The sequence below is a fragment of the Cryptomeria japonica genome, unplaced genomic scaffold (assembly GCF_030272615.1).
Source record: "Cryptomeria japonica unplaced genomic scaffold, Sugi_1.0 HiC_scaffold_187, whole genome shotgun sequence".
Taxonomy (NCBI): domain Eukaryota; kingdom Viridiplantae; phylum Streptophyta; class Pinopsida; order Cupressales; family Cupressaceae; genus Cryptomeria; species Cryptomeria japonica.
Genome location: NW_026729009.1, coordinates 156,340 through 171,417, shown reverse-complemented (window position 1 = coordinate 171,417; position 15,078 = coordinate 156,340). Strand labels below are relative to the sequence as shown.

The window sequence follows — 15,078 nt, the reverse complement described above, 5'->3', positions numbered from 1 at the left end:
AAGACGACCTAATGTTCTAGATGCTTCTTGGAGTTCTTTATAGGGAGATTGGATGGAAGAAGAAAGGCATGATTGATTTGATGAATTTGTCTAATGCTTTACATTATCTCATCAGTGAGGACAAAAACCTTCAATCATAAGGATGGTTGGATGGAAACTTGGATCTTCCAATGGATTAGAAGATTTCCTAGCCGATAAAGGATGTTGGCTAAATTTGGGCGAAATTTTGTTAATTTATGAAGAAATCCTCGTGGATGAAGAATTGACACCCTTAGCCATGTCACAACCATTTAATTAGCCTTATTTTGTTCTGATTATTTCAGGCGAACTGACGCATGCATCATATTTAACGGACATAAGACACAACACATTCAGATGAAGCATGGTAGTGAAGATTTAAAAGACTGTCATTCTTCTCACATCATAGGAAAAGTGTTCTTCAACATGACTGAGGTGGCATCTTTCCAACATTTGTGCAAGATTACCAAGTAGTGTGGGAAATATATATTGGTAACACCATTTAAGGCCGATTATAATTCCTTCTTTCTGATTTGACTGTCAAGTTGCTTTTCCTTAGGAAATCGTGGTACATTCCTAGCGCATCTCATAAAAATGGAAATGATTTTTCGATGTGCAATAGGTTTTGATCAGATACTGGCAAGGTTAAGAAAGTAGGAAAATAATTACTTCAATCTACTTCAAATCCCTCACTTGTATGATTACATTTCTATTTTGAGCTTACTGTTTCCGTAGATTTGGGTGGCATTTGAGGAGATGGATTTAGGAGGGAAAAATGAACATTTTGTTTCATCATTTTTTTCTCTTTGTTCTCTTTGTCTACTGCTGGTTGAAATAATAGAGTATAAGCATTTGAAATAATGCATTTCAATTACATTTACTGACTGTGAGTTTCCAACTCATGTGTCCCACACAATGAAGCATATGAAGTACATCTTCAAGTGGGATTGTGCGACAATCTAGAGGGCGATCATTATTATAGTGGGCGAAGAGGTTCTTAATCTAAAGGTTCCTCAACTTTTTTTCCTTCTCAGGTTGTTTTTGTATTCCTATCTAATATATTTGATTTTCTTCAGAATTATGGATCTTTGTTCCATTTGTGTTCTATATGTCATGGTCGGGTTCATATCTATTGATCATGATAATTAAAGGGTTGTGAAAAAGCATGACTTGTTTAATGGTAAGGGATGGATAGATGAATTTTCCCTAAGAAATGTTTGAAGAGGAAGCCCCATTATGTTGGTGTATATAATACTATGGAAATAGGTCTTGAATCAAACAACTGTAATATCTTTGACGATGAACTAGGTTTGTTCTTTAAGCAGATTTCTTTTTCAGAGGCATCACAAATTTCAAAACTCTTTTATTCACTGCATCACCTGGTTCTACATCAACTGCGTCAACATAGGATTGAGAATATCTCAATCTGGCTACACTTTTAAAATATTCTTTTAATTATGAGGAATTCTACATGCTCATTTAGACCCTTCTCAATAAAATGTATTATTTTTTATATAAATTCAAGAGGGATCTCTTAATAGGCCAAAAATATATTCAAGAAAATGTATGATGACTGACTTCTTTGAGCCCTTATCACACATGGTTTGAATTAAATTTTATCACACAAGATCCCTCCAAGGATCAAAAACCTCTAGGCTTCCTCATAGTCGGATCTAGGGCCATCTCTGTTAGTGTTTTCCACAATTCAATTCAAATCCGCTTCCTCCTTGGTTTGCAACACCACCTGTATTTCTCCATCTTCCAGAGTATCACTTCATTGTTCCTCCTGATTGGTGTTTTTCCGTTCTCTCTCGTATTTTCCTGTTTGATCCTCTTTCCCTTCTTCAACCATCTAGTTTTTGGGTTTTTCCATGTTAGTTTTCCCATGTTGCTTGAAGGTATCAGGGATGCTAACACTTTGGGGTTCTTCTGCCATTTTTTTCTTTTTCAGCAATCTTCGGTTGCTTAGAAGGTTTTTTGGCTCTCCATTGCGTTGTCTTATCTTTCTTCTCTTTCTATTTGACGACCTGTAGAGGGCATTTTCTAGAATTATGCCTCGATTTTTTGCAGTGAAAACATGCAAAAGGGACACTTTCATTTTCTATAGGTTGGATCCACTTCCCCAATCTGGAGTTAATCTTGATAGATAATGGCATATTCGTGCCTTGCATAACTCCCATACAAATCCTTGCAAAGGTAAGTATTCTTCTAGCTATTGTGATAGGATCCATAGATAAGAGTTCCCAAAAGGAACTAGCGATTCCTTTAAAACATCCTCAACCCATAACTCTAGAGGAAGGCTCGACAATCTGACCCAAACAGGAGCTTGTACAAAAAAAAACTCATTTAGGTCCATCTTAGGCGACCATTTTGTGCAAGCGTAGATTTTCCAATCAAGCAAGGACCATCACAAAGCACCCTCAACATGTCTTCTTCACATGAAAATGGCATCAATAACGCACCTTTGGATATAGCCGTTATCTCCACTTGACCTTTATGCATCCATTTATGTTTCACAAATGTCCCGACAACATCAATATTCAGCGTCGGGCACAAAATTTTTCCAACCCGAGTCATTGCCATAAGGCTAATGTTATGCTCAATTACTGGGTCTGGAACTGCAATAGAAGATCTACCCTTTTCTGGTTCTGAGATATTATGAACTGGGAGTAGCGAGGACTTTCCACTCGGTTTGACACCGAATAGAGACGTCTATGACCGACCGTTGTCCCTACAAATAGGTCCCTTCCTTGGGCTCTGTCTAGCACATGATGCTCCATCCCCCCCATCAGGATCGAGAAGCTTGTCACCAGCTTTTGGGTTCCCATCCACTAGGTCCTTTCCATTTGGCTCAGAGGAATCAGGCAGTCCTGAGATCCATCCTTTCCGCCCTCCCCCTGGTTTGCTTGTCCATTGCAGGGTTTCCCGCCTAGTCCTAATTTCAAATTCAAAGTCTCTCCCTTCTCCCGGTCCCGCATCGCTCTCTAATTTTTACTTTGATACAAATTGTTGAACACACCATGGGGGATTAATTGAAAGAGAACCGTGCACTAGTTTGTTGTTTCTAAGAGTGATCTCACTATATATCACAATTTATATTTCAATTGTGTGAGATATTTTTCACATCAACATTTTAGATTATACTCCATCATCCATCATCAAGATGGAGGAGTTTATAAAGATAAGGAAACCACATCTACCTTCCAATGTTTAATTTCATAGCTTACTAGATAGTAGAAAAGATGGTCGAAATAGGTTCAAACATCATAAAAAGTAGTTTAGTCCAATAACTTGTTGAAATATGTGCAAACACCTCTAAATTAGTTTTTCCCAATAACATGTTATTGCGATAAACTAATTTTAGAGGTGTTTGCACCTATTTTAACCTTGTTATGAGGTATCTAGTAAGCTGTGAAATTAAACATTGGAAGGTAGATGTGTGTTCCTTCTATCTTGTATGATTTCTTATTTGGAGCTACGATATATCATAGATCAAGCATTTGGGGTTAAATTGTATTGAGGTTCCAATTCATATAGCTGTCATGATTGGTTTAGGAAGAGGACACGAAAACCATCATGCAAGTAATTGGAGATGCTAGTTGTGCTACAAGCCCTTTTATTCTTATGCAGCCCATATGTATTGTTTAGATTAGTTTCCTATACGTGTTGTAAAGACCAGAAGGATTTTGTTTTTGCATACTATAAGCTTCTTTTCATTCTTGGTAATTGTATGTTCTACTTGTTTTTTGCATGCTTCATTTATCCCATTTGACTATAGAGATTATTTTAAAAATTGTTAGTGCTAATCGAGGAAATGAATATGATAAAGTACTAAGTCAAGTGTGGTTCGAGGGTATTGTAATAATTGAACTTCAATAATGTTCCATCCTAGAGAAGATTCATGCATAAAAAGTTTAATTGCATATCATCTTCTTCTTGATGACAACTTGCATGAATTGTATCTAGATTATTTAGTTTTTCTTGAGCACATCATACTCATAACATCACACATTTTAGTACATTTGAGATAACATCTCATATTTAGAGCATTTGGTTAATGATCTTGAATATGTCATTTCATTTGCATCATGTCACATGTTAGTTTGAGGGTCATTCATTATGGTTAGTGTGCTTGAATCTTTGTGGTACTTGTTACCATATATCAGTTTTAGTCATAACTCAAGATCAACATCAAGGTAGGCATGAATATTCAAGACTTTTTCATTAACATATTATGGAGTTAATCTGCTTCCATCCTCTTTCCACATCAATGGGAAGTCTTTCCCACTAGGTCATTTCTCTTTAACAACTTTGTTAGGGTTTCTTTGTACTTTTCAAGACCCTAATCTCTTTGTATCCACCTAGTTGTGCACGGAGGGTGTTAGTGTAGATATTTTTTCTAGATAACCTTACTTGTGAATACTATGTACTTTTTATATGATTTGTTCCTGTGTGCTATCTTGTATGGTCATCACATGTCTCTATCCTAGATAGAAAACTTTCTATTCTAGATGACAAAAAATATTTCAATTTAAATTTATATCTTATTAAGTTAAATATTTCATTGAGTTAATGCATTAAGCTATTTATTTACATATTTTTTGTCTCTCACTATTGTCTCAGTTTGACTATACATGTGGTTGACTTATGTGGCTTTCTAATATTAGAGATATATTCAAAGGTTCTAGCCAATCCAAAAAAAAAAATCAATTTTTAATATGCATTGCCAAGTGTAAGCTGGTCAATGACGAGTGCAATATTATAAATGAAAAATGAATTAGGGAAAATGACATTGAGAGGGAAAAGGTGTTTTGTATAGGGTGGTCAACAGTGGCTAATGTAGGAAATTTCAGTCATTGAAATAATGGATTTGTTATGTAGGGAAAGACCTAAAAAAATAAAAAATCAATAGGGTGTTAAGGAGTAAATAACGTAAGGGTAAGAGTGAAATGAGTTGAATTTAAGGCAGTGAAATCACATGGAAATGATTGTGGACTCATTATCTGTTGTCCACAATAGTTGCATCTTTGATGAATTATTACTTGACACAATTACTAATTCCTTGCGGGAAACAATCTTGTCGTGCATTTTCCATTTTTATAGAATAATATGGTTAGATTGGAATGATCACAGAGAGGTCGATCTAAATATTTGTGTTCCCCCTAACAAAAATACAAGGACTCTAGTTCTATGTTTCTACCCTTAGCTCAAGCTACCTCTCTAGAGTCTCCCTTTTGATAAAGGAGCCTTTACATCTATATTGATACACAACACTAAAAAAATGTTTCGAAGCCTTATTAGATATATAGTGTTTTTTAGAATCCCAAATTTATAAAATAGCCCACATTAGACATATGGTTAAATTATAAAGTTGAGGTTGTGTGTCCTCCTTATATGTATGGGGAGAACATTCCTCTTTCTCTCACTTTTCCTACCCTTCATTAGAACTGGAAATCAACCCTACCTTTTATCTCTTAGGGATATTAAGGTCACCTTTCCTTTTGAGCCTCTTGATTTTAAGATCTATGATGATTGTATCTAAGATATGTCTTGGAAACTTGACTCTAGGATTATTATCTTGGAAATTATGGAAAAGCATCCTTTTGTGAAAGAGTTTTCAGGTCAATCCAAATGAAATTGGTTAAACATTGAGTCTCCAAAGGTTGACCTACTTTATTGTGCCCTCTTTTTGGTCATCTTCCACTATTTTGTTGCTATCATGAGAATCACTAATTTCTATTAGGACTCTATTTGATTGTCCCTAAAATTCTGAACAAGTGTTGGGATTGTGTTGGAAATAGAGATTTGTCAACTTAGTGTCTTGATTTATAACTTGCAATCAAATTTGTTATCAAAAGATACACATATAGTCCAACAAGTTATAAAGACAATTCTAATCATAATCCTAATAATTATAAATACATGTGAGTTTTCTTTGAGGATTTACCCAATGACTCATCCATGCTATGAAGCCCACGAGAGATCATATAAGGCTCCTTGAGCCTATCCATTAAGTTCAAGGACTTGAAAGTACATTTGTCATTTGACCTCCTAGCTTAACTTGAATGGACCATTTGTCTACTTTCTTTCCTTATATGCCCACATCTCGCCTCCATAATGGGATGACAAATTGGATGAAACTTTAAAGAAATTAATTATTTGTTTTATTATAAAGTGATTATATACATACATATATGTATATATATGTATATATGTATATGTATACATACATACATATATATATATATATATATATATATATATATATATATATATATATATATATATATATATATATATATATATATATATATATGTATGTATGTATGTACATGCGTGCATGCATGTACACACAAACACACACACAGATATATGTATGTATGTATGTATGTATATATTAGTAACACCATTTAAGGTCGATTATAATTCCTTTTTTTTGATTTGAGTGTCAAGTGGCTTTTCCTTAGGAAATCATGGTACTTTTCTAGCGCATCTCATTAAAATAGAAATGATTTTTTGATGTGCAATAGGTTTTGATTAGACACTGGAAAGGTTAAGAAAGTAAGAAAATAATTACTTCAATCTACTTCAAATACCTCACTTGTATGATTACATTTCTATTTTGAGCTTACTGTTTCCGTAGATTTGGGTGGCATTTGAGGAGATGGATTTAGGAGGGAAAAATGAACATTTTGTTTCATCATTTTTTTCTCTTTGTTCTCTATGTCTACTAGTGGTTGAAATAATAGAGTATAATCCTTTGAACTGATGCATTTGAGTTACATTTACTAACTGTGAGTTTCCAACATATGTGTCCTACACAACGAAGCATATGAAGTACATCTTCAAGTGGGATTGTGCGACAATCTAGCGGGCGATCATTATTATAGTGGGCGAAGAGGTTCTTAACCTGAAGGCTCCTCAATTTTTTTTTCCTTCTTAGGTTGTTTTTGTATTCCTATCTAATGCATTTGATTTGCTTCAGAATTATGGATCTCTGTTCCATTTGTGTTCTATATGTCAGGTACGGGTTTGTATCTACTGATCATGATATTGAAAGGGTTGTGAAAAAGCATGACTTGTTTAAAGGTAAGGGATGGATAGATGTATTTTCCCTAAATTTTTCTTTTGAAGAAGCCCCATTATGTTAGTCTAGATAATACTATGAAAATAGGTCTTGAATCAAACAACTGTAAGATCTTTGACAATGAACCAAGTTTGTTCTTTGAGCAGATTCCTTCTTCAGAGGCATCCCAAATTTCAGAACTCTTTTATTCATGTCATCACTTGGTTCTACATCAACTGCGTCAACATAGGATCGAGAATATCTCAATTTGGCTACACTTTTAAAATATTCTTTTAATTATGAGGAATTATACATGCTCATTTAGACCCTTCTCAATAAAGTGTATTATTTTTTATAGAAATTAAAGAGGGATCTCTTAATAGGGCAAAAATATATTCAAGAAAATGCATGATGGCTAACTTCTTTGAGCCTTTATCACACATGGTTGGAATTAAATTTTATATGGTGCATGGTTTCAGCATACTAGTCGTTATGGTCTTTCAGAGCGTTGTTTTAGATTTAATAAATGGGGCTCAAAATTATGGGCTGCAATACAAAATATATATCAAATCTTTATATTGGTGACCTCCAGAAAGGGATTTACAAAAATGGTAGCTCTAATCTTGACTTATTTTGACAAAACAATTGGATTTTATTAAATTATTCCTTGCAAAATTCCTTTATTACTATGGTTGTTGGGGTTATTTCTATGAATATAGTTCTCTCTTGTGCTGTAGAATTGTGTTGTTTGGTGACTTTCCAGTGCAATCATCAAACCTCTAAAAGTAAGGATATTTCTCAATAGGAAAAATTCCATCCTTTTGAAGATGAGGATCTCCTTCATGTTTCATGTAAGTAGCGCATTTGTTTTCTGAATGAATTTTTGGACCATTAAGATGAATTTATTTGCCCTAACATCACGAATATCACGCTAGACTAAGAGTACGATTTTGATTAAACATTGGTAAACTTGATAAGTGACCAAGTATGAAATCCAGGGTTGAAAAATATAAAATGGAATCCCAAGCCTCTATTTGAAAGGCCTCTTAGTGGATCTCTCAAGCACTCCTTACCAAGAGAAAATTAAAGAAAAATAGTGAAGTCTTTTTGTCCTTTGACATTAAAGCAAAGTTACTTTTAGTCAAATTTTGGAAGGATGGTTTGTTAATATGTTTTAGCAAACTTAAACTTTGTCAACTTCCTCTGTCTTCTTCCTCTTCTTTTCTCCTCATTTTTCAATTAGATTTCACTCTCTATTTTATATGCCATTTTTTATATGAGTGGGCCCTCATTCCACAACTTGTCAATAAAAGAATTACCTATAAATATAAAATTGTAAACAATTATTTAAAAAAAAATCAAAATCATAAGAAGTAAATCAATATATTGCCAGGTGAATGAATGGGAACTTGTAGGGGAAGAAAATATAAAATGAAAATAAAACATCATATTTTCTTTAGAAAAATAAAATAATGTGGTATTCAAAAGCTACATAACCAATTGCACATCGGCGTGAAGGGTTTCTCTCTTCAGCCATTTGTTGATGGCTATAATGTGAATGATGCATTTTATTTATTGCTTTATTATTTCTTTCCAAGGTACTTGGGCTCATGGTAAAAGCATAATTGCTGTTTTCAACTTATTGGCGATTGAGTTTTTATTCATTAATATATTATTGTTGCGAGAATTATTGTCACATTGAGTTATTATTACTTGTATTTAAAAGAAATAGTGAGATGAGTGAATTAAATTGTTTAGAAAATATGCTTTAGAGTAAATAGGCACGGCTTCATTGAGCACCTATGAATTTGTGATAAAAAAGCGCGAGAGACAATGTACAATGCAACAAATAAATTGGTTGATGTATAATAATGTGAGAGACAATGTACAATCCAACAAATAAATTTGGCTCATGTATAATAATGAAGACATGGGATGGGGGATTTCCATTTTTTAGAGGGTGAAAGTATTATAATTAATTGATGACAATGGTTATTGTTGATGAATGTAATTTAAGAAAAAGTTTGTATGTGCACAAGTTATCACCATCCTTAATATAATCATATCACACCTTTGAGCACATTACACATTTCAATTTAGCAATTTTAACAATATTAAATTTCATATTAATAATTGTAACAATATTAAAAAGTAAACTAGTTTCATAATCAAGTAATAATGACCATGATTATTGTTCATCCATGTGATTTAAGGAGAAATTTGTATGTATACAAATTCTAACTACCCCTAATGAAATTGTATAATACCTATCAGCATAACAAAAAAATTAATAATATCACTTTTTTATTATATTAAAACATAAACTATTAATAATATTCAATTCTAATTCTAACATAAATAGATTTATATATTTTTTACTTTAGAACCAACATAAAAGCTGTAACTTGAAAATAATAATTTTTATTGTGTTAATAATGACATGATTCATCTTGGGGGCCTTTTCTCATATAGCCTCCCACAATTGTAAATACTCTAGTGCAACATAATCTGTCATTTCCAATGATTGATGGAAAGATTTTTCCTAGTTCTTTGATGTCCAAGAAAATCAACACTGCCTGTTAGTTTTGCATGTCATTCTGTACAATTTTGCAAGAACACCCACAAGAGGAGAATTTATGTACGTTGTAGGTTCAAGCATGCTAGATTTGGTCCTGAGGTCTACAAAACGATCATATTTATCTGGGCCCCCCACTATTGCCCCAATTAGTGTGTTTGGATTGGAAGAATCTTTGTGAAACCAGTTCATAAAACCTTCAATGCATTTGATCTTCCTTGGTTGTTGATGAATGGAAACTACAGATGCTCCTCTGTGATGTGGTTGCCTTGGATATTTGGAACCGTATCCTACCATATATGAAATGCCCAGAGGATTCCTTCCTAATAAATAATCAATCTGCAAAGGATATGATTAGGATTCGTTATATTGTATGCTCCAAAATACAAAAACAGATAATGTAGTGTGCTTACTTGTAGCTTTGCGAAGCCCATAACGTCGTTGGGTTTAAAGAGAGTGTTGCCGCATGACAATGTTCGCTTCTTAGCTGATAGTAAATCACTGTATCTTGCCATCAAAAAAGCAGCACTGGTAACATATTGAGTGTTGGCGCCATCTCTAACATACAACAAACCTCCTGTAACAAAAGAATTGTATTACAGATATCACTAAGAGAATTTTGAGGGCTATGATTAGAAGAGGAGTAGTAACAGAGGATTTATATGGTTGTGACTAGAAAAAGGATTGATTGTTAGTGGTACTGGTGAAGAGATAGAGAGTTCACCTGGGGTGGTTTTAACAGAACGAATGGGACTGCCTGGAAGAAGTGAACAAACAAAGCGTTCTGCATTACTTCTATAGGCTGAGAATTGAGCTTCCCCTTGGAAATATAACTGGTTGGTGAAGTGCATAAGTTAGCTTTAAGCTAGAGTATGTTTATATTACATTTTATTTAAAAAATTGCACCAATCAGTCTACGCTTACGTCTGTTAGAAGCACTTGAACTCCAGCATATTTGAGGTCCCAGTTGAATTCATTAACATATGCCTTTACATCGTCGTGCTGGATAATATAGTTGGAATAATATGAGGATTTGGTAGCTCTGTATAGCCAAGATGCAGCCCATAGAAGCTCGTCCTGAGATCATATTTACAAGTGCATATGTTAAAAGAAAACCAAATTCTGGTTACAAGTGCATATGTTAAGAGAAAACCAAAGTCTTCTTACATTGTAGCCTGAAACAGAGCAATAAAATGGACACTCTCCTCCGTAGGTGCCCTTGTATCGATCGGCAAAGCTGAAGAGCTGAAGGGAAACATGAATGGCCGGTTAGAAAGAAGATGGATGTATAAGGTTTTTCTCAAAATGGATGGATGAAACTTGTTGATTTTGCTGTGTTAGTTAACAGCTATGTTTTCTATTTTACTTGAGCACCCAAACATACCGATTGAGAACGTTGGAGGAGAAGGTGTGAGTAACGAGGGTTTGTGAATCTGAAAACAATGGAGGAGGCAGCCAAGGCTGCGGCCGTTTCTGCTGCAATTTCTGATCCAGGGGTGTCTTTATCAATCTTGTAAAGAGATCGAGGAGTGTCCATATCTTCTGGACGCTCCCAACAATTATGGTCTGCCTGGGGATCACCCACCTATTTCATGCATCAAGATCAACCTCGTCAGTTTTTCATAATCTTGAAGAATGAATGCTGAATATTTTAGATTAGATTTCTTTACCTGAACCCATAATTCATTTGGAGTTGCACTAGCCTTGAGAAAGTAGTCAGTTCCCCATCTAATAGCGTCCCTTGCATTCTGAATCTCTCCTGCAGCTTTCAACTCTTTCCCATAATCCAGTGTGCCCCAAGCGAGTGTGGTGATAGTGAATGCCATGGGAAGCCCATATTTCACGTTATCGCCTGCATCGTAGTAACCCCCAGCTAAATCAACCTGCAGTTGAGTTGCACATAAAATTTTGTATGGAGTCAATTTGGAATGATAGTATGATCCACTTCTATTTTTATTTCTAAATAAATTGAATAGGGATTTATTTCTGCTTCTACTTACGTTTTGCAACTTCCCATCTGTGAGGCCAGAATCTCCTCTCCACTTTACTCGCTGAGATTGTGGGAGTTTACCGGATCGTTGGGCCTCTAGAAAGAGGATAGACTTAGATAGAGCATCTCTGTAATCGAATTCTCCACGAACCACCTGCCACTCACCACAAAACAGCAACAACACCACTGCCAAAAGCGCTTCCATTGCCTTGGCCATATGGATTCTCTTCTTTCTTTGATATGCAATTTAGAATTGTGCGCTAAATTTATAGACTTGTTAGTCGTGGGATAAAGCTAGTATTTATCACGAGGACTGTGTATGAGTTTCTGTTGCTGAGTAATGCATGGGAACTGCAAGATTTAGAGCATGGGACACCACAAAATAAACGATAAATACTCAGCACCTCAAACAGTTAATACGAGAAATCAGGTTGATGCCTTATATCATTTGTCTTTTTTTCGATTGTTGTTCACAAGAATTATACGTTTCACAAGATATATACGTTTTACCTTCAATTTTGATTTGTTCTTGTTCACAAGAATTATAAGTTTTAGCATTTGTTTTGATTTGTATTATTTTCCGTCTGCACCGCAATGCTACCGTTAGTAATTATCGTTGTTCGTTGATGAATAGTAAGGGAGAAAACGATTCTAATTACAGGCTAAGGCAGGTGAAAGTTTGTAGTTTGATTTAAGATATAATACTATTGTTAAAATTCGGTTTTAGGATTAATGCTTTAATATAATATACATACGTGTAGTAAGTAATTATTGTATTATATATTTGTATCAAGTATTGGAAAAATATTTTTGGTTTACATGATGTTATACTATACTTTAAAAAATACAATCTGAATTTAATTGTTTATTGTAAGGTATTTGTCAATAGTATAGTCATTATTATTCAATATTTTCAATAGGAGTTGCATAAGAGAAAAGAGAAATGAAAGTTGCAATAAGCTGGTCTTTAGCCTCATCATAGTTCTCACCACTCTAGTTCAAAAAAAGAAAAGCCATTTAGAGGACACTCCCTACTTGTATCCTCCTTTGCTTGCAGTGGCTGGTTCAAGCCTCTTCCGTAGTGAAAAGTCATTTGAAGTAAAACAAGAGTTTCTCAATAAGGAGTGGTAGGCCATATAAGACCTACTATTGTTAGATCAATCTTAGTTTCTCTAGTGCTCGCATGTTGGTTTCCTCAATCTTCTATAGTTTCTAGTTGTTTTTTATTAGATTAAGTAAGGAATGACCCCAAACCATTAGACATCCAAATAAAATGGCGTGGGATAGAGATGCGTCTTTCATCTTTAGAGGAAAATTTCCTTTTGGAACTACTAGGATGAGGAGGCTTCTGGTCATGATCATTAGGAGAATTATACGGTGCAGTGGGGTTGAGAGTGGGGTTTTATCCAAGCAGTAATTGTAAATGGTATAAATGAAGCCCTTATATAAGGGTGGGTAAAAATCTTTAAAAGAACACTTGTCCAGGGAAGAAAATAAAAATAATGGATAACTAACAAGCTTATTATGTCTTAAGTGATTAAGAATGGGGAAATTGTACCTGTGGATTGTTACAAATTGTCCCTCCAATATGAAGTACTTTATCATATGGTAGGTAATGGATCCTCACAATAATGAAATGTTTTCTTTTCTAAATCGATTCTAGTGTCTCTTTAGTCCCTCACCATTCTCTAGAAACATTGAAATGCACTCCTCATAAGAATTTGTTTACTTATTCGAGAGACTTTTTTTCCATCACACTTCAACGCAATCACTCGGACAATAATCTCTTCTGAAACCTCTAAATTGATACCACCCACCATAAATCTCCCACTTTTCATGCTATTCATAAACTAGGACAAGAGGTCATCATCACTACCTTTCATAATTATGAAGAATACAGTGATTCCTCTCCTATCATAGATGTCTCACACTTGTGTATTCTTTTTTAATAAGACATACAAGGTGCATTGAACAAGAAAATGTTGCCCACCACCCCCCCCCCCCCCCCTCCCCATGTGATTGTAACTTTCTCACACCCAAGAATAGAGCTACATGCCATTGGTCTTAATTATGGCGAACATTCCAGGAACCCTATTGTGCAACCACAGTTTGGAGAGTTGATACAAGTCCTCCTTTTAAGTAGCTTACCTCATGTTGGATGGAGAAGCGTTCCTGCCACTTGGGGCCAAGGTATCATGTTTTCCTCGTTAGATGCTCCACACTCTTGGGCTTAGTTATGGTGACTGTTCCAGGTGTCTTATCGTGCTTCTTCTCCAACCCCTATTATGGTTGATTATGGGAAATGGAGTTCTATATTCTATATTTGTAGGGTTAGTACCAAAGTTTACATTGGAAAGGAAATTTATAATTAATATTCTATATTTCTTATTTTTAATTGAACATTTGATTTTAGGGAAAGATTTAGGATCATCCCAAAAGGGAACATTACACGTTGACACTAACTGGGAATAAAAAATGAAGTAAATTTAGAAGACAATTATTTAGAATTAGACTGATATGAATGGTCTAAATAGGAAACTTATTTCTAGTTTATAATACCTGCATTATTTCTATTTCTCCATTGGGTTAGAGATAAGCTAATTTTCAAAATAGATGATAAAAGGTTTTCCCATTGAGATAACCCACTTCTTGAAAGAAATTTAGAGACATATCTTGGTTCAAGTTTCACAACTTGTGATGATATCAAAGGATCATAGTGAAAGTTGAATAGTGAAATGGTTCGTCCTAAAAAATCCTCTAAGAAAGTTAGAAGTAGTAGTAACAAAGAAATTAGTAGTTGAGTATCACTCAAAAAGATTTGCAGGACAATATGAATCATCAAGAAAAATCAATTGAAAACAAAAAAGTGTAATGTTCCCAATTTTTACGTGACATTTATAATTAAATTTACGTTTATTAAGTGGTAAAAATTATTAAAAATATTTAAATGATGATTTAATGTAATTATTTTAATGTAATTATTTTAATTAAATTATATATATATATATATATATATCACTTTATTATAATAAAGTTCTCCAAAGTATAATTAACATTTTAATCAGCTAAGACGACCTAATGTTCTAGATGCTTCTTGGAGTTCTTTATAGGGAGATTGGATGGAAGAAGAAAGGCATGATTGATTTGATGAATTTGTCTAATGCTTTACATTATCTCATCAGTGAGGACAAAAACCTTCAATCATAAGGATGGTTGGATGGAAACTTGGATCTTCCAATGGATTAGAAGATTTCCTAGCCGATAAAGGATGTTGGCTAAATTTGGGCGAAATTTTGTTAATTTATGAAGAAATCCTCGTGGATGAAGAATTGACACCCTTAGCCATGTCACAACCATTTAATTAGCCTTATTTTGTTCTGATTATTTCAGGCGAACTGACGCATGCATCATATTTAACGGACATAAGAC

The 15,078-nt window shown here is 34.3% G+C and overlaps 1 protein-coding gene across 1 annotated transcript; it reads right to left on the bottom strand.

Annotated features, from left to right (window-relative positions):
* Positions 1-9,650: 9,650 nt before the first annotated feature.
* Positions 9,651-11,866, bottom strand: LOC131855894 (endoglucanase 16-like). Its single transcript, XM_059215557.1, has 8 exons — positions 11,660-11,866; positions 11,330-11,542; positions 11,044-11,244; positions 10,827-10,904; positions 10,584-10,736; positions 10,384-10,492; positions 10,073-10,236; positions 9,651-9,998 (listed from the first exon to the last, which is right to left on the bottom strand). The coding sequence occupies exons 1-8, from the start codon at positions 11,864-11,866 to the stop codon at positions 9,651-9,653; spliced, it is 1,473 nt and encodes a 490-aa protein (XP_059071540.1).
* Between the last annotated feature and the right edge of the window lie 3,212 nt (positions 11,867-15,078).